The sequence below is a fragment of the Durio zibethinus genome, chromosome 14 (assembly GCF_047325235.1).
Source record: "Durio zibethinus cultivar Kanyao isolate XHJ-2024 chromosome 14, ASM4732523v1, whole genome shotgun sequence".
NCBI lineage: Eukaryota > Viridiplantae > Streptophyta > Magnoliopsida > Malvales > Malvaceae > Durio > Durio zibethinus.
The window spans coordinates 24,003,962-24,024,942 of NC_143175.1; the positions used below are offsets into that span (position 1 = coordinate 24,003,962).

The window sequence follows — 20,981 nt, forward strand, 5'->3', positions numbered from 1 at the left end:
TTATCATGCCCCATCTGAAGGAAATATCTTATCAAAAAATTTAAGCTATGCTAATAAAATTATCATCAGAATTTAAATTTGAAGTGCAACTTCCTTTGGGGCCAATGCAATCATAATGTCTGTTGAATTTCAAAAAAATAAAATAAAATTTCCTTTTTCACTTTTATTTCATAAAATAGAAGGAAAAATTCATTGATTTAAAAAAAAAAAAAAAGAGTTTTAGAGAATGGAAATTTGAAAATTAAAATTTCCAAGATTATTTATGATTAGCCAAAAGCTTAATAAAAATCCCTGTTGTTTATTTCTTAATTAAGATCTCGATCCAAACAGTTTCCTAATCTCCCATGAAAGCACCCCTCCACCAAACGGTTGGAGCGTCGATACACGCTCCAGTTTTCCCGCGTGCCATGTCGGCACTGTTCCAACTGTTGTACCCCAATCTTTCTCGAAACGGCACCGCATATGAAGAAAAAGAATAAACAAAACCAAAAAAAAAAAAAAAGAGGAGAAATAACGTTGGTGTCAGGTGTTCCCCAGTTAGCCGTTTTCCCTTAGCTTCTCCCCTCAAAGGTCGCATTGATTCTCTCTTTCTCTTTCTTTTGTTTTTCTCTTTAAAAAAAATTTCTTTTTCTTTTTTAATTCTCTCTCCTTTATATATTACATTTCTTTTTCACTGTACTTTAGAGAGAAAGAAGCCATTCATTTGCTCACCCGGGATTTTTATTTCTCTTTTGGAAGGGTGATCATCATTGGACACAGCAGAGACTTTGAAAAGAAGAGAAACAGCAGAGATTTTTAAAGCTTGGGTTTTTGTTTTTAGATAGAAAAATTGAAATGGGATCATCTTCAGGGCAAAGTAGTGGAAGCTATGATCTTTCATTCAAGATCTTGTTGATCGGAGACTCGGGTGTTGGCAAGAGTAGTTTGCTTGTTAGCTTCATTTCAGTTTCTGCAGAAGATCTAGCTCCCACCATTGGTTAATTTTCTCTTATTTTTTCTTAACTTTTTCAGTCCTGGATCTTTGATTAGTTTATGGTAAATTTTGATTTGGGGTTTGTTTTAGGTGTGGATTTTAAGATCAAGTTGTTGACAGTTTGTGGGAAGAGATTAAAGCTTACTATATGGGATACTGGTATGAAACTCATACTAATATGTTTCAGTTTCAAATTTGGATTCTTTGTCAAAATCTGTCAGTCTAATTGAAGTCAATTGTCTATATTTGCAATTGACTTCCTTATTTTTACATAGGAGAGAGCTCATTTTTACTGACTTAATGTTCACTAATACATTAATATGATATTGTTGTCATTGTCATCCGAGCTTTATTCCTACTGTTCTACTGCTGGCCGCTTGGATGTTGACCTTTTATTGAAGTCTATCAACTAACCTGTTTCCATGCCAAATTTTGTCAGAATTTTCTCATGAAAACGGTTCTAACATTTGGATGAAAATGTTTTTGTTAATCTGTTTTGATCTGATTTTTTTGTGGCACCAAATCAGCACTCAGCACAACATTGAAATCAAACTTCAGGAATTTAGATAAATCAAATGTGAATGAAAATACCTGTACAATTGATGATATATTAATCAGTTGAAATGAGTTTCTGGGTTTCATTTTGTTGTTAGTGATATGTTTCTACTTCTCAAATGTGACAAAATGAAAAAAAGCTTTCTTGACCTGGTTAGCTTGATGTTGCTTCTTTAATCTTTTATTAGCTATTAACTTTTTTGTATACATTAAAATAATTGTATTGCAACATGGAGAAATCACGATTGATTTGTGGAACCACAATGCTTCTTGTAGCTGGACAGGAAAGGTTCAGAACATTAACAACCTCTTACTATAGAGGTGCCCAAGGGATCATACTTGGTAAGTTTATCTTTCTGGTGCATATATGAGTTACTCTACTTTCTTGAGTTTGTTTGATGGAGCATATCAATAGTTTCAAGTTGCACAGTTTTAGCAATCTGATGTCACTGCCCAATGTTATCATAAGCATTCATGTGTCTGATAACAAGATTAATTAGGAACTGGCTCTTAGGTCACTAAAGCAGACACAGTCATGAATATTGACATGCATAATGTTAAAATATTGATTGAGCTTTTCCTCTTCGGCTGGCTAAGCATGAGTTTGGTTATATGTGCCGAAGGTGTTGAATTAAATATATTGTTTGCCCAGGGTTTAAATTGCCAAAATTATTTGACTTATTTCTTGGCTTTGGTTATAGTTTATGATGTAACACGGAGAGAAACCTTCACAAATCTGTCCGATGTTTGGGCCAAAGAAGTGGAGCTCTATTCTACCAATCAGGACTGTGTCAAGATGCTTGTTGGAAATAAAGTTGATAAAGTAAGTCTAGTGTTCTCTTTCCGATCCTTAAATTTAATTTTTTAAGATAAGTCGACCTCCTTCATGCCTCACTCCTGAATTGATTAAGGATAGATTAGTAAGTTGTTAATGGGCAAATTCATAATCAGTCAGAGCTCCTTTTCTTTCTTCGTGTTGAAGAAACCTCATGGAACAAAGTTGTTAAGAAAATTTTTATAAGTTCTAAAGGGGGCATTGCACCCATAAGGCTTTTGCATTTTGTGTGATCTTAATTCCTGCATAGCCAATAAGAGAATATCTGCTGATGTTTTCCCCTATATTGTGTGCCAAAAACCATAGGATTGCGGTTTAATACAATTTAATGATTCATTTTTAGCCACAGTATATATATTTATACTAATGCAGACTTGAAAACTTCATGTCACTCAGACTGTTGCATTTCCTACCTTAAGTACTGCTTTTCTTTGCATATGAAAGTGGGCTCTAGATCCTCTTAATTGCTTCTCTATCTATTCAGTTGTTCAGCCAACTGACTCCTGAACATCCCTGGAAATGGTTAGAAAACTAGATGAACAATAAATAATTGGTTTTATCTTATTAATTATTCTTTATCATAGCCGCCTCTAAAACTCCAGAAACTTAGCAAAATTGATATCATTTGGAATACCAGCCTTCTTATATTTCCAGTCTGTTGATATTGTAATTTATGTTTTCTCGTATGAAGACTCCCTTTTGAGTCATTTTGTTTGAATTCATATTCTGATTCATTACATCCAATTTGTTTACATTTCAGGATTCTGAAAGGGCTGTAAGTAGAGAAGAAGGGATTGCGCTTGCAAAAGAGCATGGATGTATGTTTCTTGAATGCAGTGCTAAAACAAGAGAAAACGTGGAGCAATGCTTTGAAAAGCTGACATTGAAGGTACATTTTTGTGACAGCAATTTTTCTCTTAACCTTTCTAGTAATATATATAACATATTAGATATTATCGGCTGGTGGATCAGTTCAAAAATGATCTGTAACCATTCAGTGGGGTTATGTTATATATAACCAAATCATTAAGAATGGTTGTTCCAAACCTTTAAACCAACAATGATTCTTCATGGATCCTGATGACAGCAATAAGTTACTAGATTATTTAGGATTAGATGAGTGTATCACAATAAATTTGGATGATTGATTACTGTATTTGTTTATCCAAATCTTTTTTACTGTTGTTATGTTACATAGAATAAAGCGGGTACCATAAGCAAAGAAAGCTATGCCTTAGATTAAATAATGGCATAATCTCTTTTCTCAGTTCTAATCAGCTATGGATTTTCTTACAGATAATGGAAGTTCCAAGTCTTTTGGAAGAAGGGTCTGCTGTAGGGAAGAGAAACATCTTAAAGCAGAAACCAGAGCACCAGGCTCCTGCTGGCGGTGGTTGTTGCTCTTAAATCGCAGTGATATCAATAGAAAGCCCACGCAGCCATGTTGGTGGCTTTAAGCAAGCTTCCACCTTAACAGATTGCGAACAAATCGTGTATATGATCATTTCTTTCAATATTCTATACTGCTGTTCTTTCCAATGGAGTTGCCATAGTTAATTGTATCACCATCACTCAAAATTAACTTGTGTAAATTTGTTTGCCTTTTGCTTTTTTTTCTTGGTTAATTTTAGTTTGTTACTCATGGTAGAAAACCAGATTGAATGCTTTTTCATTGATTAATTCAGTGTAGTTGTTATTCTGGATGGCAAAAAACTTTTGCTTACAACTCACTTTTTCTGAGTTGGTTAACATTTTTGCTTTGCAAATTACAGTGAAATTAAATGAAACAAAAACAAATAAGATTGCATTCAACTTTTGCAATTGGGAAATAATGGAGCAATTCATCAGCCTATAAATCTTGGATTTGGAAATTGGAAACCATTTTGACTTGCATGATCTCTCAACAAGATCAGAAATCCCCATCAAAATGTAAGTTATTCAATTTTATAATCGAATAACTCTCATCATTATTAAATCCATTAAATTTTTTAATAAGAAATTATTTGATATAGTAAGGAAAATTTTCAACTCCATAAACGGAGTTAAAAGACTGAAACATATCACACTTTTTTAATTAATTTTTTGTATTTTTTAAATATCCCCTTATGTGGCAGCCTACTAATTTATGAAATCTAAAAATTTCATTGTAATAATGGAATCTATTAATTTCATTGCAATAGTATTTGATAAATTCTCTTAAAAATTTATCATAAATTAAAATACCAAGTTAGAATAGCAGTTTAGATGTAATATCAATGAAAGTGCAAACAGCAAAACTCAAGTTTCCATTTTTTGTTTTTTTACAATCTAACCGCAAAACCATTTTAACAAGTTATTACTCAACCATTTAGATAATCTGTCAACTGGCCAAAGGCTATTCGGATGAAATAGAAATGATAACCTTCTCCGCATTCAAATTCTCTTTCACACTCTGTTCAACAACTTCAACTATTTCAATATACTCAAAAGATTTACAAGTCTACGATGAATGTCATTCATGTTATTGTGATGACGGCACACAATAGCAGAAAACACGGAAAGGTTGAGAGCGGCATCAGCTATTAAGCGTTAGATGGTGAAAAAACAAGTCCACTTCCAGTGGTTTTCCGAGTTGGGACATACAATATCATCTAAATCACGAGAAAGAACTGCATGACATAAAATCTGAATTTCTGTATGAGATTTGTTACTTTGGAATAACAACAGGGTAGCACTGAAAATCTATAACTTAGAAGTTCTCTCTTTTCCTAAGATACAAGTAATAAATTAAATGAGAAACAAATATTTCATCCTAGCCTCAAAAATCTTCAACAGAGTAGCAGAAAAAGAGTAGCCACCACTCAACCCTACTCCTCTAACATTGGCCAAGCAATATTCAAGAACCATCAGGTGTAACCTTACTGGGAGGTCTCAGCACTAGCATCAGCTTCAAAAACGCTCCAAGCCTCGGTTTCAGGGTCAGCTAGCTCACGTGGGATCTGCAGAATTTTGAGTTAGAAACACATTTAGGAATGGAACATATAAGCTAGAAAACCTTGGTGAAGACTAACCTTTCCATATGTGTTTGTCTTTGTGGGAGAAGCACCATTAGCCAACAACAACCGTATCACATCCACATGCTCACCTCGTGCTGCATGATGAAGAGGCTGACAAAAAAAGACCATATGTAAAAAGCATTTAGGGTTCACACAAGAACTGGAGAGGTATGGGGAGGAAGGGCAAAAATTAAGCAGCTATTTCATTCTAGTTGGTCATTTTAAGCATCCCTTGTCAAAGAGACCAGCAGTGTCAAGCCAGGAGGAGAGGAGTGCCTAAAGAATTCCCATTTTTATTTACTTAAATAAAATCTTTTATCAACGTGCAATTGAAGAAGCCAAGCAAAACAGAATCTATTGAAATGGAATCAACTGACTTTTGATCTCAGTCAATGGTCTAGCAATTAAATAAAAAATAGAGAAATTAGAATTCAAGATGGTTCAAGAGTTATATGGTACTCAGTACTCACAGAATCACCTTCTGCATCAACTGAATCTAGCATCCTTTTCAGACATCCTGTGTTGGTGGCTCTGTCAAGTAGAAGTTGTACAATCTCAGTAAATCCTGAAAATGTCATCAGAAGAGAAAGAAATAAAAGTCAGTACCTAATTAGAGATGAAGATTTTACTCAAAAGTGTACAGCCTACCCCCAGCACAGGCATCATGCAAAGGAACTGCCCCATCTTCATCCTTGGCCTCCAAATTAGCCCCTCTTTCCAAAAGTAACTGCAAGGGATTATCATCAATCACAAGATTTTTGGGCTGGAACAAAACACATCAAAATAAGCAGATACAACAACAATATCAGACAATTGACCTGGACACAAGGTAGATAACCATAAAGGCAGGCAAGATGGAGAGCTGTGTCGCCATCTTCTACAGGTTCATTGATGCTGCCATTCAAGTTGTCTATACAATCAAGTGAAAAAAAAAATAGCATCAGTACGAAATATAATAGACAAGGACATTTTAAGGTCCAAGTGAGTCCAACTAAAATGATAAAAGAAACAGTAATAGCCAAAGAGCATAATCCTTCCAAATACCTGCTTGTGTGGTTACATTGCCGCCATTGACAAAATCATTGGAAACAAAAATCAAAACTCAAACTACAATCACCATATGATATAGGAAGACATTTAATCAAATAAATGGCATGCTCAGAAATTGTCTCAAGTTCAGCTCCTTCCACTTTTCATAAATATAATATAAGCAATAAATAATATACGCAAAGCTTTAATCTCTAATTCACTAAGAATATAATTAACCATCCACTTGCATATAACATTCACGAATTTGAATCAACATCAAATATGCTCCTTTACTTCATCTATTTGCTATAAGCACTTTCATCCTGCTCCTTGAATTCCGCTTGAAAAACACTACAAAAAGAGTCTACATTTTGATTCATAGGTAATAACTATTACTACACCAGGGTTAACCCAAAGCCACTACATGCTTAAGAGATCAAATAGTACTGAAAATCAGCTAAATGGGTTACCTTAAAAATTCATTAAAAAGCCCCCCAAAAAAAAACTTTCATGTCGGGTTGAAAAAACCCCACCCCCAGGGAAAAAGAACTAATCTTTGTAAGTTTAACAAAAAGGCTAAATCCCAAAGCGCTTTATGGCAAGCAAACAACAAAATTCAATGGACGAAGCTAAAAGAAAGAGGAGGAGAAGAGTAAATTTGTAAAAGTAAAAAGGGAAGGGAAACCTAGGGCAAGGCGAAGAGCGTTGAGATCGCCGAGCTGGGCGGCAGCGGCGAGGTCTCGGAGGTGAGGAGGGGTGTTGGCCTGTTCAAGGTCCATCTCGAGACCATTTTCTTCGAAGAGAGAGTTTTCATCGTCGTGTTCATCCTCTTCCATCAATCCATTGCGTGGAACCGCCATTCTTTTCTTCTTTCTTTCTTTCGATTTCTGTGCTGCCGTTTCTCTCGTTTTGGTTCATACGGCGAATTAACCTACGATTTGTGGAGGTTCGAAATTAGATGCTATGCCACGTCAGTATTATATCTTTTATAAAAATTATTTTTATGTTTTACGAAGTACTTAATAGGTTTTTTTTTTCCTTTTTCTCAACTCCTTAATATATATGTAGCACTATAATTGAGTACTCTGTTCAATTTTTAATTTTAATATTTAGAGTTAAATTTTAAATATAAATAATAATAAATAAATTTAATTAATTAATTATTATTCGAATTATTTATAAGTTAAGTCATATTTATGTTTAATATTAATAATTTATATATTTATTTAAATTTTGTTTGATATGAAATTTTAAGTCTCAAAATTTTTTGTAAACTTGATTTAAATTAAAAAGTAAATCTTAAACTTACTTATTAAACTTAATTTATATAATAATTTTTTTTAAAAAAGTATAATTAAATTAAATTAAATGAGATTATATTTAATTCATATATATATAATTAAAATAAAAAGTAAGTTTAATAAAATATATAATTTTATTTTTAATTTTTATATATATGTGAATTTGAGTCAGATTGGACCGAATTTGAGTTTTAAATTTTTTGTTCAATATTAGACTTAAAATTTAAATGGATCTAAAGTTTATATTCAAATTTATTTGATAAATTTTAATTTTTTATCTAAATTCTTTCAAAAGTTAGAGCCTTCGAATATGAACGTATAATTTGACTTCTAAATAAGTATAATTAATACTATAAAAAAAAATTTTCTTCTGGCAAAAAAATTTAATACCATAAAATTAGCATTAATGTTTGTTTTATAATTAAAATAAAGAATTTGTTTTCCAAGCATCATTGATAACCTTTCAAAATAAATAAATACCCAATTGTCTGATATACTATTGTCGCATATCTTTCATCTTTGAGTTTCATTAAAAAAAATTATTTAATTTTAACAAGAATGTAATCCTCAAATAAATTCTCAAACTTTATTAAAAATAAAAATCAATTCTCAATATTTTATTATATAAAATAAAGATTATAAACTTTTTTTTTTACTTAGTATCCTTATAAATTTAAAAATAAATGAAATTAAATTATTTATAATCTTTACGAATTTAAAAATGTATGAGATTGAATTTAATTAATGAAAGAAACTAATTATTGTAAACTTTTTTTCTAAAAAATTATTAACATATCATGCACTATAAAGTATGCATAGTCTCATATATACCAATTCAAAATAAAAAACCATCAAGGAATGTCATAGTGGAAATGGATCTTGCTATATGTATACAAATTTGCTTTTTCATTAGCTCTAAAAATGGGAAAAGTAGGAACTAGTATAAGTGTGTAGCATAACTGAGCCTTTTCTATGCCCCCACACTAGTCATTTCCAGTGAACTTGATGGGCATGTTTGGGCAATAAGGAATGGTCAGAGAAGATGCTCATGTATTTGTGTTCTGCCTGAATCCTGAATTCCTAATCCTTTGCACTCCAACCATATATAGATTCCTAAAATTTCCTAACTATATTTACATTGCCACTACTAGCTAGTGCCTGCTCCAGGGTCCAAATTGGTGGGACAATGGTAGATTCAGGCCTTTTTTTATATATTCTAGTTAGAAAAAATTCCTATATTCAACCAGGCATAATATACCAGGATGACTGACCTTTGCATGCCTATCACATCTGCAGAAACTGATCTCCACTACAAACCCACACTTTGTATATGCTCCTCTTATTAATTGAGTGGCCACTAGCCAGCATGCAGAAAATGGCTTTTTGCCCTCAACAACCAACAAAAACATTCAATACAATCTAAATTGTACATGTAAATGTAGGACTCTTGAGAGCCATGAATATTAAAGAGTTTTTAAGATGATGTGAGACCACCATACATGTGCCAATGTCAAATGAAACGATCCCCTATTTCTAATTGTCAAGTGTCAACTGATCTCTCTTTTCTCATGGATTTGGATGCCCCAAGCAAAGTGGGTCACATGGCGTGGCTTCTCAATACCCGCCAAATGTGCCCATTAGCCTCATTTAACAAATCTCTACAACAATTTAAATAACCTCTTTAATTCACTCTCTTTCTCTAGAGGGATGCTATTTCCATGGAAAGGGGCACAAGACAAAAAGGAAAAACTAGGTATATATAAGAGTTTCTTGTCCTCTTTTGATCTACCATTTCATGGAGTCCTTAGATATCCTTAGTTGTGACCACTGACAAGTGACAACACACTTCCCTATCTTCAGTTGAAGACAATTATAAATATTGGTTGAGAGATAAAGGCCCTTTTTGCAGTGAAATCCTGTCATCCAGTCTCTGACTAGCTATTTAATGCAATCATTTTTCATTTGGTATGCTTTTGGGTCACTAGATAAGCTATGGTTTTAAAGCTGAGTGTGAGATAGTGTACTTTTACCGAAATGCATAGGTGGATCCATAAAAGGAGGGCAGTTAGCAATCTGACTCGGTTGCCATCCGTTTAATTTTTTGTCATATTAATGAAACAGATAGACAGAGATGGAACTTCAGCTTTCTTGGAAACCAAACAAGAGAACCTAATCCACCACTTTCAGTTGTGGAATTGGTGGTGGCAAATTCATGCGCAAACTCCCCCTCCGCCACCTCTTTCCTTCTCCTTTGCTCTCCTAATTGCTCTTATCTTTATTATTAATTTATTATCTCCCTCTCCCTCTCTCTATCTCTTTCTATTTCATCACATGCTTTTCCAACTCATAAAGGAATAAACAGGTCTAGTTTAGAGAAAAAAGGGAAAGAAAAATGAAAATTATCTCTATATGGATCAAATCCTACAATGGAAAACAAAAGCTAACATACTTTGCCAAAGAATTTTTCAACTTCATGAACGTGGAACTTGGTTAAATTTAAAAGAATTCGAAGAATGAATAATTGTGAATGATATTAGTGAGAAAATAATTAGTGTTAATAATACACATTGATTTTTGGGTGATAGAAACTCCCCCAAAAAATTACGAAGTTGGAGTTGCATGTCTAGTAATGGCAATCAACCAAATTAGACGCCGAAAAGGCCAGTAGTTTTTCCTTGGAAGCAAATGATAATTTAGATTCCCGGTGATGATCATCTTCCGGGGCTGGAAGATTAAGATCCAACTGCAGAACAGTTCTTGGTTTCTTGGACTCTTCCGATTCAGGACTGCTTCTTGTCCCAACACTCAAAGTTGTAGTAGCTGTTATTGCAGCATTAGTTAATGTCCTATGCCTCCTCATATGACCCCCAAGAGCTTGTCCGGAAGAGAACTCCGCGCCACATATCGAACACTCATGAACTTTGGATTTGCTGCTATTGCATAAAACAGCCCTATGGGTTATTTGAAGTGAAAGGGTTGTATTCATGTTATTGAATTGATCATTATCCTCTTTCACAAAAATCAACCCTTTATTATTCTCTTCATTATGAACCTTGGGTTTCTTGTGGCTTGCTCTGTGTCCACCAAGCGCCTGGAATGAAGGGAAGCACCGGTTACATGTCTTGCACTGGTGTACGTATATCCCCGTCTTGCTTGTTGTTGCCGAGGAGGAAGTTGGTTCGGATGGTTTTCCTGTTTGACCTTGAGCCAAAAGTATTAAGCAATTGGCCATGTCTTCTTCTTCTTCAGTGCTTTCTGCTAACTCAACAGATGTCGTTGTAGAAGCAACAGCTCGATCAAATCCCCTCGAATCATCACTATTTCTTCCACCCTCACCCCCACTTTCTCCTCCACTAGAAGTCGTGCTTGAAGCCATCGCCAAAGTCAGAGGAGACAGCGGCCTTGGACGCTTGGTACGTTTGCCTTTGATGATTTGCACCTGATCTTTACAAACAACAACTTCCTCCTGATCCTCCATCATCATCATCTCTAATTCTATACAATAACAAACTTGGAGAGAAAAAAGCTGGATATATATAGGTGATGAAAGCAGATATGTTAATTTCAGTGAAAGGTTTCTATCAGGTAAGATCAGAGTCAAAAAAAAAAAACAAAAAACAAAAAACAAAGGAAAAAAGGAAAAAAGATTGAAACCCTTGTGAACAGATATCCTGGAATTTGCTTTGCCAGTATTGTGTTTCCAACCTTGGAAGTTAACAAGTATATATAGGCAAAACATAAAAATACAAAACTGTATATAATAAGGGAGAGAATAAAAGGTGTTATTACATGACATTACATAGGAAAGAGAAGATGCAATGTCAGTATGAGAAGGCTAGGAAACGAGTGAGATTCGGTTGGCTTTGAAGCAAACCCATTACTTTTTCCCAACGATTCCTTCTGGGAGGATTGGTTTGCAAGCCTGGAACCACAGAATTTGCGCCTCTCCACCCCTCCCTTTCTTTTCTCCCTTTATTTGCTTTTCTTGCTTGGAGTTTCTGTTAGACTTTCTTAATACTTTTAGTAATCATTTGGTTTTTTTTTTAACTGAATGTATACAAACTTTAATTAGAACTAAGTTAGTCTGCCCAAAGTTGGCATTTTTGAATGGTTGCTTTGGTCACTTGTTAGGAATATTAAAGCTTCCTTTAACTAAATTTAACTAATAGTAATTAATTAATGCTAATTTCTTAAGCAATTAACCAATTTCAAAATATCCTAATTGTGATTAAAAATATGTATCTCAATAATCAAAATTTAAAATTTTTTTAAAACCGAACATTTCGATTTCGTGTCAAATTGAAATTAAAAAAAAATATTTATGGAATGAGAAATTATATAAAAAAAGGGTGAAATAATAAGAAAATTATTAATTATATAGGGTAATATTTTGCACTAATGGTGTTGTGTGTTAAGCCACTTAATCATGCAGTTCATGTGCAGTTGACCCACCCATGTTGTGAATTATATACAGTAGTGTTTGCTTCTTGGATGGACAATAACCCCCAAAATCACGGCGGCTATGTGATCCAATAATTTGATGAATTAATTTCCTAATCCTTTACCCAATCATTAGGGGTTGGTAAAGGCCACAATGGTGAGCAAACAATGACAGCCTTGCCATAAAAAACACAGCATTACATTCTATAAAAAGTCAATTACCAGAGGATTATTTTTAAAAACACCTTCGAGTTTAGTATAGATCTTGACATTTCTTAATACGATAGCGTGAATGGTATGCCCCATTTTCGACGAATTCATTTTTGGATCAATTGATATAATATTGAAGCTAATCCTTAGAAGTTATAAATTTGAAAGAGTTTATAAACGTGTAAAGAATGCTCATGTAATTATGAGGCTGGAATTTATTGGTTTTTTTTTTTTTTTTGAGCAAGGAAATTTGCATGTTGGAGTGAAGCAACCTGGCATGCCAGGATGAACCGACCAACGGCAAAATTTTGTAAGGAAATGAGAGAAAATCCAAGGACGGCAAGGTGATCATCACAGCTATAATGGGGGGGGGGGGGGGTGGTTCCCAATCGTACAAGCGAGTGATTATGAAGTGAATATAATTGGATTCGGGAAGAGGAGTATGTTTATTGTTGAGGATGGGAGAGATTCTTGGCGTGAGGAATTATTGGGAACGAAGTAACAAGGGATTGTGAAAGGCACGTAAGTGCAAACGCCAGCATCAGCAGTAGTTAGTGACCTAAAGTAAAGCATCAAACTCAAAACAATTTCTCCATATTTTTATTTGGTTGGTGAACTTAAAAATAATGGAATTTCTTTTTCTTTTAAATTTGTTCTTTGCTTTCATGCTCTTTTCTTGTTTTCTCAACTTTTTTTTCAACGCATAATGCAATCAAGTAGTATTAACAACATGCTTTTGGCCAGGTTAATCAGACAGCAATCCAATCCTTAGTTAATTTCTTGTTCTAATTCAATGCTTTGTTCTGTTGAACTTACTGGTGGTAATGGGGAGGTTCGTTCGGGTAGTTGTGGTTATAGTGTGATGCTTTTTGAGTAAACCACTTTAGAAGTTGCAACTACGCACACCCCACTCCAGTAGGGCAAAGACAAGGTAACCAACGACATGTCCTTCTTCCCAAAGATAACGACTTCATGCCCACTCCACCAAAAGTTCTCTGGTTTTACTACATTCTTCTTTTTGCTTGTTTATCGATGAACTTTGCACATGTGAACGTCTTGGTTGTGAAAATTATGTGTTTTTGGATAGCTACCTAGGCCTTTGATCAATATCCTATTAATGAAAAAGTTTGAAGAAAATATCAGATTGAGAGATAAAAAGGGCACTTGATGTCATGGGGTCACTAGTCCCACCATAGATTCCCATTGTCCAATCCAACTCTACCTGAGCTAGCTGATCATGAGCCAAGTTATTGACCCCCGTTTTGTTTAATGACATGAAGAAACATGCACTTAAAGAAATCTGCAAATGGAATCGCAGATTCACAACCACAGCAGTTAGAGCATCAAAAATCAGGAAAGTGGCCCAGCACCAACAAATCACAAGCACAAAACCCTTGACAATCTTGATGGTCGGATCAGTTTTGGGTCAGGCCATGACTATCCCTAGCATGTGGGCTCCGCCTACTCGGCTTGTCTGATTAGCAAATCAAATCTGTAAATTTAAAGTTTGAACCCAATAAGTTTCCATTATTGGACCCTGGATTTGCGTTCGGCCTGGTATTTCTAGCATTCCCTCTGAAAAACCAAAGCCTGGAGTTCCTTAACACGAGCTTCGAACATCCAGGTTGCAAAATATACACATAAAACTGCTTTAACTCCACTTTCAATATCAATGGCAGGAGCCTTGTTCGATAAAAGAGAATGATTTCCAGAGAAGGTAAGAATTAAAAAGCATTAATAAATTACGAAAAACATAATCAACTTCTCACTTTTCATCACACAAGTTCATTCAAATGGTGAGATGCCATTGAACTTGACAAAAAAAAGAAACCCCGTGAAAATTCAGCTTTAAAATATAGTATCCGGTAGTATCATTTCAGTGATCTTTATATTTCACCGCATTGATATTGACGTTTTAATTTTATTTTCAATTTCACCCATAAAGTTTTATATAAATATAATTAATTTCAATGGTTCTTTATTTTCCTTTTGTTTGCTTGTTTAATGGCCAATGATTTTTTCTCGTAAAAAATTTACTTATACTGAATAAGGATCATGACTTCTATTTAGGGATGTTAATGTGAATGGTACAAAACAGGTAGAATATTCTTCATTTTTATAGTTGGATCAATCTCAGTATGCATACATATTTTAAAATTATCATATTCTCATTCTTACAGATATTTAATGAGTAAAAATAATTCTTATATCCATAATTTTTTTTAAATAAAAATAAAAATTTATATTTTAAATTTTTTTATTTTTATTTTACACATTTATAGAATTTTTTTGTAAATATATACATTTTAAATAATCTAAACTAAAAATTTATTTACTTAATATATAAATATAAGATATTGGTACAAGATAGATGTTATATTATATGTTTTCATTCTCGTACTTAATAAAAAATTTAAAATAACACACATTTTCATTTCACCTATAAAACTTAATATCTATTTTTATTTAAGGGAAAAATTAAATTTTTTTTCAAATATGAATAAAATTAATATCTTTAATTTTTTTCTTAGTAATAAAAAAATAGGTATAAAATTATGATGTAAATTCTCAGACTTCTGTTCATTATTAAAGAAGATTGGACACTCTCTGCAAAGTACAATTGACAATTGGGTCAAGTAAATTGAGTTTTACCGAAGTTGATCATCTGATAACCAAGGTCTCTAGGTCTCTTTCATCGGTAATGAGAGGGTGACAACACAGGCAAAAAGATTCCTAGTGGCTAGCTCGATTGTCCAAAAATGAAAACCTACCTGATTGTGCCTGCCCGATTATAATACAATTTTGTTTCTGTTCATATGGCCCAAAAGGTCCTTTGATGAAGACTTTCGTTTCACTACTGCTACGCTCCATTTATGTACGCCAATTGCATGCACTTTCATGGCTGTGCCCTGTGGGTCCCAAATTTGATTCTGCAATTACCCAAAAAAGTTGTTTCGATAATGAGAAATTTTTGTCAAAAAATTTATGTGCCTTTGTAACGTAATAAATGCTATTATTTCTCAACTACTACTACTAATTATTATTATTATATATAAGAGAAATGATGATAACAATGAGGATGATTATAAATAAATTTATTTACAACCATTTATCTACAGATATTAAGTACAATATATTTTATTTTAATTTAAAATTTGAATAATTTTTTTTTTGTGAATTTTTTATAAAAAAAATATAAATAAACACAAGTGCGCTATGTATTTGTTTAATTATAAGAAAAAAAGTTATTTTCTTATTAATCTAAATTTAATCTTTGTAAAATTACATTAAAAATATTTTTAAAAAATATTTGAATATATTAATTTAATATCAAAGTGTATATTTTAAAATCATACTGATAAAAGAAACGAACCACTTGCTCTATTGAGGCTAGGTTGACTAGAATGTGACGAGGAGTAAGAAGGATCGGGGGTGGGCCTACACCACTTGCCTACAGCTGGCACTCAAGGGCTTGGTAATTATTGTGCCCGACCAAACCACCAGTGCCAGCCTGGTACATGACATGCTTTTGTTCTTCCTTATGTTTATGGCTCCGCCATTCACGTGCCTCGCTGCTCTTTTCCCTCTTCACTTCCCTTCCATTAATTTCACTGGAAAACACAAACTGAAACTTGAAAAAAAAGCAACAAAACTCAATTTTAAGTGTTTCTCCTAAATGATGATTAATGCATTCAAGCTTCGTGATTTTTACCTCATTTTCTACATGTACGGATCGTTCTTTTTTTATTCAATCAATAAAAAAAGAAATAATAATAATAATAAAATTCGAACTTCTATCTTTTATTTTTTTCAACTTTTTCATTTGCATACTTAAATTTTCCCAAAAAAAAAATAAAATTATGAGACACTTTCTCATTTTAAAATTATATGGAGAATCACGGTCGCAAATTGTTCAATACAAAACAGAGTAATGGACGTTTCTAGCTCTCCATTCTATGAATCATACATGTGGTTGAATTTGCAAAAGTTCAAATATACCGACAAAAAAAAAAAAGCTGCAAAATCTTGTCTCTATCAGGAAAATGGTGGATAAATAATTTACTAGTTGGTGAATAAATCATCAATAGAGTTGGTAGATCTTCCTTCATTGTCGATAATAATCTAATCATAATATATTAACACCAAAAAGGATTAATTTATAATCCCAGAATATTCAATATTTAATAAATTAATTATTAACTTTATTTGAGAAATTAGAGAGCTTTCATACATTTTATTATAATATTTAAAAAATACACATAACGGCTTTTAAATATTTTTGTAAAATTTAAAAATGTTTTTAATAAATGTATAAAAAACGAACTTAATTGTAACATGGTTTTAATCATTGCGTAACAAATGGTCAATGATGATAGAAAAAGACTCGAAGATCTTTGAATTGCTCTAGAATTTTTCTAAAAAAAAAACAGTAAGATTTGAAATTTTCAGGAAAGGGTATCCCAAAAGACGATTTGTGCATTAACTGTCTTATTCAATAATTTTATTGACCTAGCCCTAGGCTTATATGAGTGGAACCTATATTTGGGTAGCCTTTATTTTTTATAGTAAAATTAATAAAGTCCTTTTTTTATTGTTGGTACGAAATAAAGTCCTTTTGTATGTGACGTCTATCTCTGGAATGGGAGTTGGACCATCTCTGGCTAGCCTTTGCAATTGATATATAAATATAATTTAAATTTGTGATTTAATTTAATTATTATGTAATTATTATTATAATTAATATTTAATAATTTTAAAATTTAAATCTTGACATTTTAAATTATTTTTATTATCTTCAACGTGCATTATCTTTTATTAAAAAAACCTAATTTTATTACATATGCAAAGTTAAAAAAAATTAATGTAAAATTATAACCCCAAAATGACAAAGGTTTATAAAGAGATTTATTACTATTATTATTATTAGAATCCTTATCATATATAAAAGCAGAGAAGGTATACATTCTTTTAATTAGAAAAATATATTGGTAGTAACGTAACATGAGCTAGAAGGCTAAAGCTTTCTTTTGCAAAGAGAGGCACGTTATCTTTGTAATTACCATGGCACTTTTCTTGGGTCATTGTTTTAATATTCATAATTCAAAAATGAAAATGGAAATACTTTAATTTCACTTTGTTTGAGTGGACAAGGTTTCCCCTGTATAGGATTTTTTAATTATTCCCATTAAATGTTGTAATTTCTTGTTCTTCCATTTATTTTGATTTGTGGAAGTTTTTCTATAGTCAGATCTTTCTTACCTAAAGCATACGACAAAAAAACATGCAAAAAGATATGTTGGTTTGATTGATTTTTTTTATTTTTTTTACAATTTACTTTTTAATTTATCAAAATTTACCACTCTTAACTTAATATATGAGAAATTTAATTGAGAGATATTTTAGTTTAATTATTCTTTTTCTAACATTTAAAGTTAATACTTGGTGAAATTAATTATATATACTATTAATACAGTGCTCAAATAAAAAAAGGGACAATTCAATAATTTTGGAATCAAAATGATTTGACTAAATATTTTTCCAAGCTCCCAACATTAAAATAAATAATTAAAATTAATAAATTTTAATAATTCAAGTTGTTCATTTTTTTTTTTCATTTTTCTTAGCTCACATGAGGTTATCCATCCAAAAGATTCCCATTCAAACCAAAAATAATAATAATAATAATTTTCAATCAAAAAATTAATTTCAATTCCATGCTTCACGTTCTTCCCATTATGTCCATATATATTGGATAAAAAATGTTTTTGCAAACCCAACATTCCTCATCCGTCAGATCAGACAACCACTTGTCTTTTTCCACGTGTCAAAATTGTACTGCGTCATGGTCGTCTCTCTGCCTCGACGAGTCTACTCTACTCTTATTCTTTCTATTTATATTTTTATTTACAAAAGAAATAAAAAAAAAAAAATCGAGCTTTCAATATAGAGAGGGAGCAGAAAAAAGGAAACAAAAATGGTCTAAACGCCGCACATCACGTGGCTCTTATTCGACAGGGACACGTGGCAATTTAATCCATCTAAAGCAGTGACACTGTTCTGCTTCGCTGTCTTAACAATGATGATCGGTAGCTCGGCTAAAGCTTTTTAAAAAAGTATCCATAAACAATAGTTTTTCAGTCTGTCCACCAATCACATTCCAAATAATACACCCTCTCTCCATATTTTCAACCGGTAAGCGATTAATCCCGGCCAGCTTGGACGACCCTTTCAAATATAAGTAAGAACCAAAGCTAAGAAGTGGAGACCAGTGCAGGCCAATACTTTACTCAAACAACACACTGATATCTTCACTCTCCATTCCGACCGCTTGATTTTGATCTTACGGTAAACATGCCGATCCGAAACATAGCCGTTGGCCGCCCCGAAGAGGCTACTCACCCAGATGCTCTTAAGGCAGCTTTGGCCGAGTTCATATCAACCCTAATCTTCGTTTTCGCAGGATCAGGCTCAGGCATGGCCTTTAACAAACTGACCGATAACGGATCAACCACGCCAGCTGGTCTCGTAGCCGCCTCCCTAGCTCACGGCTTCGCCCTTTTCGTTGCTGTCTCCGTTGGTGCCAATATCTCTGGTGGCCACGTCAACCCTGCTGTCACCTTCGGTGCTTTCGTTGGCGGGAACATCACTCTCTTACGTGGCATCATTTACTGGATCGCCCAACTCCTTGGCTCAACCGTCGCTTGCCTGTTACTTAAGTTCGCTACCAGCGGCCTGGTATTTTTTTTTTACCGCCCTACCAACTCCTTTATCTGGATATTGTCAGTTTATTTATTATTTATTTATTTATTTGGGTTTTGTTATGGTGCTTGCAGTCTGTACCAGCTTTTGGATTGTCATCAGGAGTGGGAGTGTGGAACGCGTTTGTTTTCGAGATCGTGATGACTTTCGGATTGGTTTACACAGTCTACGCCACAGCCGTTGATCCTAAAAAAGGGAGTTTGGGAGTGATCGCACCATTGGCAATTGGTTTAATTGTGGGGGCCAACATTTTGGCAGGTGGGGCCTTCGATGGAGCCTCAATGAACCCAGCTGTTTCATTCGGACCTGCCTTGGTTAGCTGGTCCTGGGACAACCACTGGGTCTACTGGGCTGGACCTCTTATTGGTGGTGGGCTCGCTGGGCTCATCTACGAGTTCTTCTTCATTAGCCACACTCATGAGCATCTCCCCACTACCGAATATTAAGCGGGGGTTCTAATTAATTGTCACACAAAAAGCCGATTTTCTCCGGTTTAATTTAATTTGTTGAGTTCCCTATTCTGTGTTTAATTTGTGCCCGTTGATCTTGTTTACTTTTCATCCTGATCCTCTATCATGATCATCATGCATGGCGGTGGCAGGTCATGTTGTTTGCAATTGCATGCCCTGGAAAATGGTATTTGAGTGACTATTTTTATTTATGACAACCAGGGCTGTAAATGTCATGAATTTGTCTTAGCTCTTCTCTGTTTCTATGATTGCATTTCCTATTTCTTTTTCTTTTTCCTTTTCCTTTTACTTTAATTATTTTTATTATTAATTTATCACTCTTTATTTTTTGCCATAAAAAAGGACCCCAAATAAATCAATGCCAGCTCTTCTTCTTGTTTTTCTGACTTCTGTCCCATACAAATCAATATTAAATCTTGCAACAAGTAGTGTACAAGCCAACAACTTTGATCAGACGGAAACAAATTTACGACAAAAGATGATTGTACCAAAATAATGTTCCCAAATACACCATCACAGTCGGCAACCTTCCCTCCAAACTCAAGTTAAGAAGACTAAACTTGAAAAATTATATATCGTCAAAAGACATTTCGATACGACTGATTCTTTCTGAGAGTGTAAAACGAAGCCTACATTTTCTTCTAATGACAAGAAACATGTTTTCTTTTTCTACGAATGAGTTTAATCATTGGTCAGTACTGCTACTTGCTATTGAAATACTGAACCAACATTGACATAGTGATTCTTTCCCTCTCAATAATGATATGGCTACAAGGGGTAACAGGGCACGTGAAGCCTCAGAGCCAGCATGCACAGAACATTGGCCAATTATTTTTACAATAGGACCCACTTTTCTTGTCCTGTTTGTTCTTGCCATTTTTTGTGCTACTTTTCAGGACAATTCGTTTTCAAATTGGAAAAGTACTGGGAGAGGCTAATTCCACCTTGGAGTATTTACTTTTGCGTTGGCATGTGCTTGGCTGGAGATCAAGTTTGTTGTTAGCTCCTGCGTTGCCAATCCAAGTAAGTAATGGAAAATGCCAGTTTGTTACGTACCAAGACAATTCATTATTCGTCGTCCATAACTGAAGCTTGAATAAATTGAACAAGCAACTGACACGTGCTGCTGATCTCAACACCTAATTCAAAAAATTTTATCCCTGATTAAGCACCAAAACTCTACATGTGTTTTGCAGCTAATAAAACTTGAAACTCTTTAGCCCTTCGCATTGCTAGGGCCAAAAAAGTAGTAATGGAAAAGTAGTAACATGATACCGTTTGGATCCTTTTATGACTGCCAGCAAATGGGATTTTGGGACGTACGTGGTTTAAAAGTGACCGCAAATTAGAGGGGGATCAATTACTGTCCTTAAA

At 33.6% G+C, this 20,981-nt stretch overlaps 3 protein-coding genes and 1 pseudogene across 5 annotated transcripts; 2 read left to right on the forward strand and 2 right to left on the reverse strand.

The window, feature by feature from the left end:
• Positions 1–497: 497 nt before the first annotated feature.
• On the forward strand, positions 498–4,093 carry LOC111294261 (ras-related protein RABC2a-like). Of its 2 annotated transcripts, XM_022887513.2 has the most exons (7): positions 498–570; positions 739–976; positions 1,064–1,132; positions 1,805–1,870; positions 2,230–2,351; positions 3,124–3,252; positions 3,660–4,093. In XM_022887513.2, the coding sequence occupies exons 2-7, from the start codon at positions 835–837 to the stop codon at positions 3,768–3,770; spliced, it is 639 nt and encodes a 212-aa protein (XP_022743248.1). In that variant the 5' UTR covers positions 498–570; positions 739–834; the 3' UTR covers positions 3,771–4,093. The 2 variants fall into 2 exon arrangements, with proteins under 2 accessions (XP_022743248.1, XP_022743247.1); XM_022887512.2 differs by having other exon boundaries at positions 527–976.
• Positions 4,094–5,016: 923 nt separating this feature from the next.
• Positions 5,017–7,377, reverse strand: LOC111293936 (uncharacterized). Its single transcript, XM_022887008.2, has 6 exons — positions 7,113–7,377; positions 6,217–6,308; positions 6,047–6,125; positions 5,869–5,963; positions 5,414–5,509; positions 5,017–5,341 (listed from the first exon to the last, which is right to left on the reverse strand). The coding sequence occupies exons 1-6, from the start codon at positions 7,285–7,287 to the stop codon at positions 5,261–5,263; spliced, it is 618 nt and encodes a 205-aa protein (XP_022742743.2). The 5' UTR covers positions 7,288–7,377; the 3' UTR covers positions 5,017–5,260.
• A 2,797-nt stretch (positions 7,378–10,174) lies between these two features.
• Positions 10,175–11,660, reverse strand: LOC111295159 (zinc finger protein ZAT5 pseudogene; annotated as a pseudogene). Its single transcript, XR_016327261.1, has one exon. The product of XR_016327261.1 is annotated as a zinc finger protein ZAT5 pseudogene (transcript).
• Positions 11,661–18,523: 6,863 nt separating this feature from the next.
• On the forward strand, positions 18,524–19,850 carry LOC111294038 (aquaporin TIP1-1-like). Its single transcript, XM_022887180.2, has 2 exons — positions 18,524–19,113; positions 19,212–19,850. Exons 1-2 carry the CDS (start codon positions 18,730–18,732, stop codon positions 19,581–19,583), a joined length of 756 nt encoding a protein of 251 aa, XP_022742915.1. The 5' UTR covers positions 18,524–18,729; the 3' UTR covers positions 19,584–19,850.
• The last annotated feature ends 1,131 nt before the right edge of the window (positions 19,851–20,981 follow it).

Coding starts and splice junctions, on each gene's coding strand:
- LOC111294261 (XM_022887513.2), top strand. CDS start 835: ATGGGATCATCTTCAGGGCAAAGTAGTGGAAGCTATGATCTTTCATTC. Junction 1,133..1,804: donor GCTTACTATATGGGATACTG/GTATGAAACTCA, acceptor TGCTTCTTGTAG/CTGGACAGGAAAGGTTCAGA. Junction 1,871..2,229: donor TGCCCAAGGGATCATACTTG/GTAAGTTTATCT, acceptor CTTTGGTTATAG/TTTATGATGTAACACGGAGA.
- LOC111293936 (XM_022887008.2), bottom strand. CDS start 7,287: ATGGCGGTTCCACGCAATGGATTGATGGAAGAGGATGAACACGACGAT. Junction 6,309..7,112: donor CGCTCTTCGCCTTGCCCTAG/GTTTCCCTTCCC, acceptor TTGATTGTATAG/ACAACTTGAATGGCAGCATC. Junction 5,510..5,868: donor TTGATGCAGAAGGTGATTCT/GTGAGTACTGAG, acceptor TTTTTTTGTCAG/CCTCTTCATCATGCAGCACG.
- LOC111294038 (XM_022887180.2), top strand. CDS start 18,730: ATGCCGATCCGAAACATAGCCGTTGGCCGCCCCGAAGAGGCTACTCAC. Junction 19,114..19,211: donor AGTTCGCTACCAGCGGCCTG/GTATTTTTTTTT, acceptor TGGTGCTTGCAG/TCTGTACCAGCTTTTGGATT.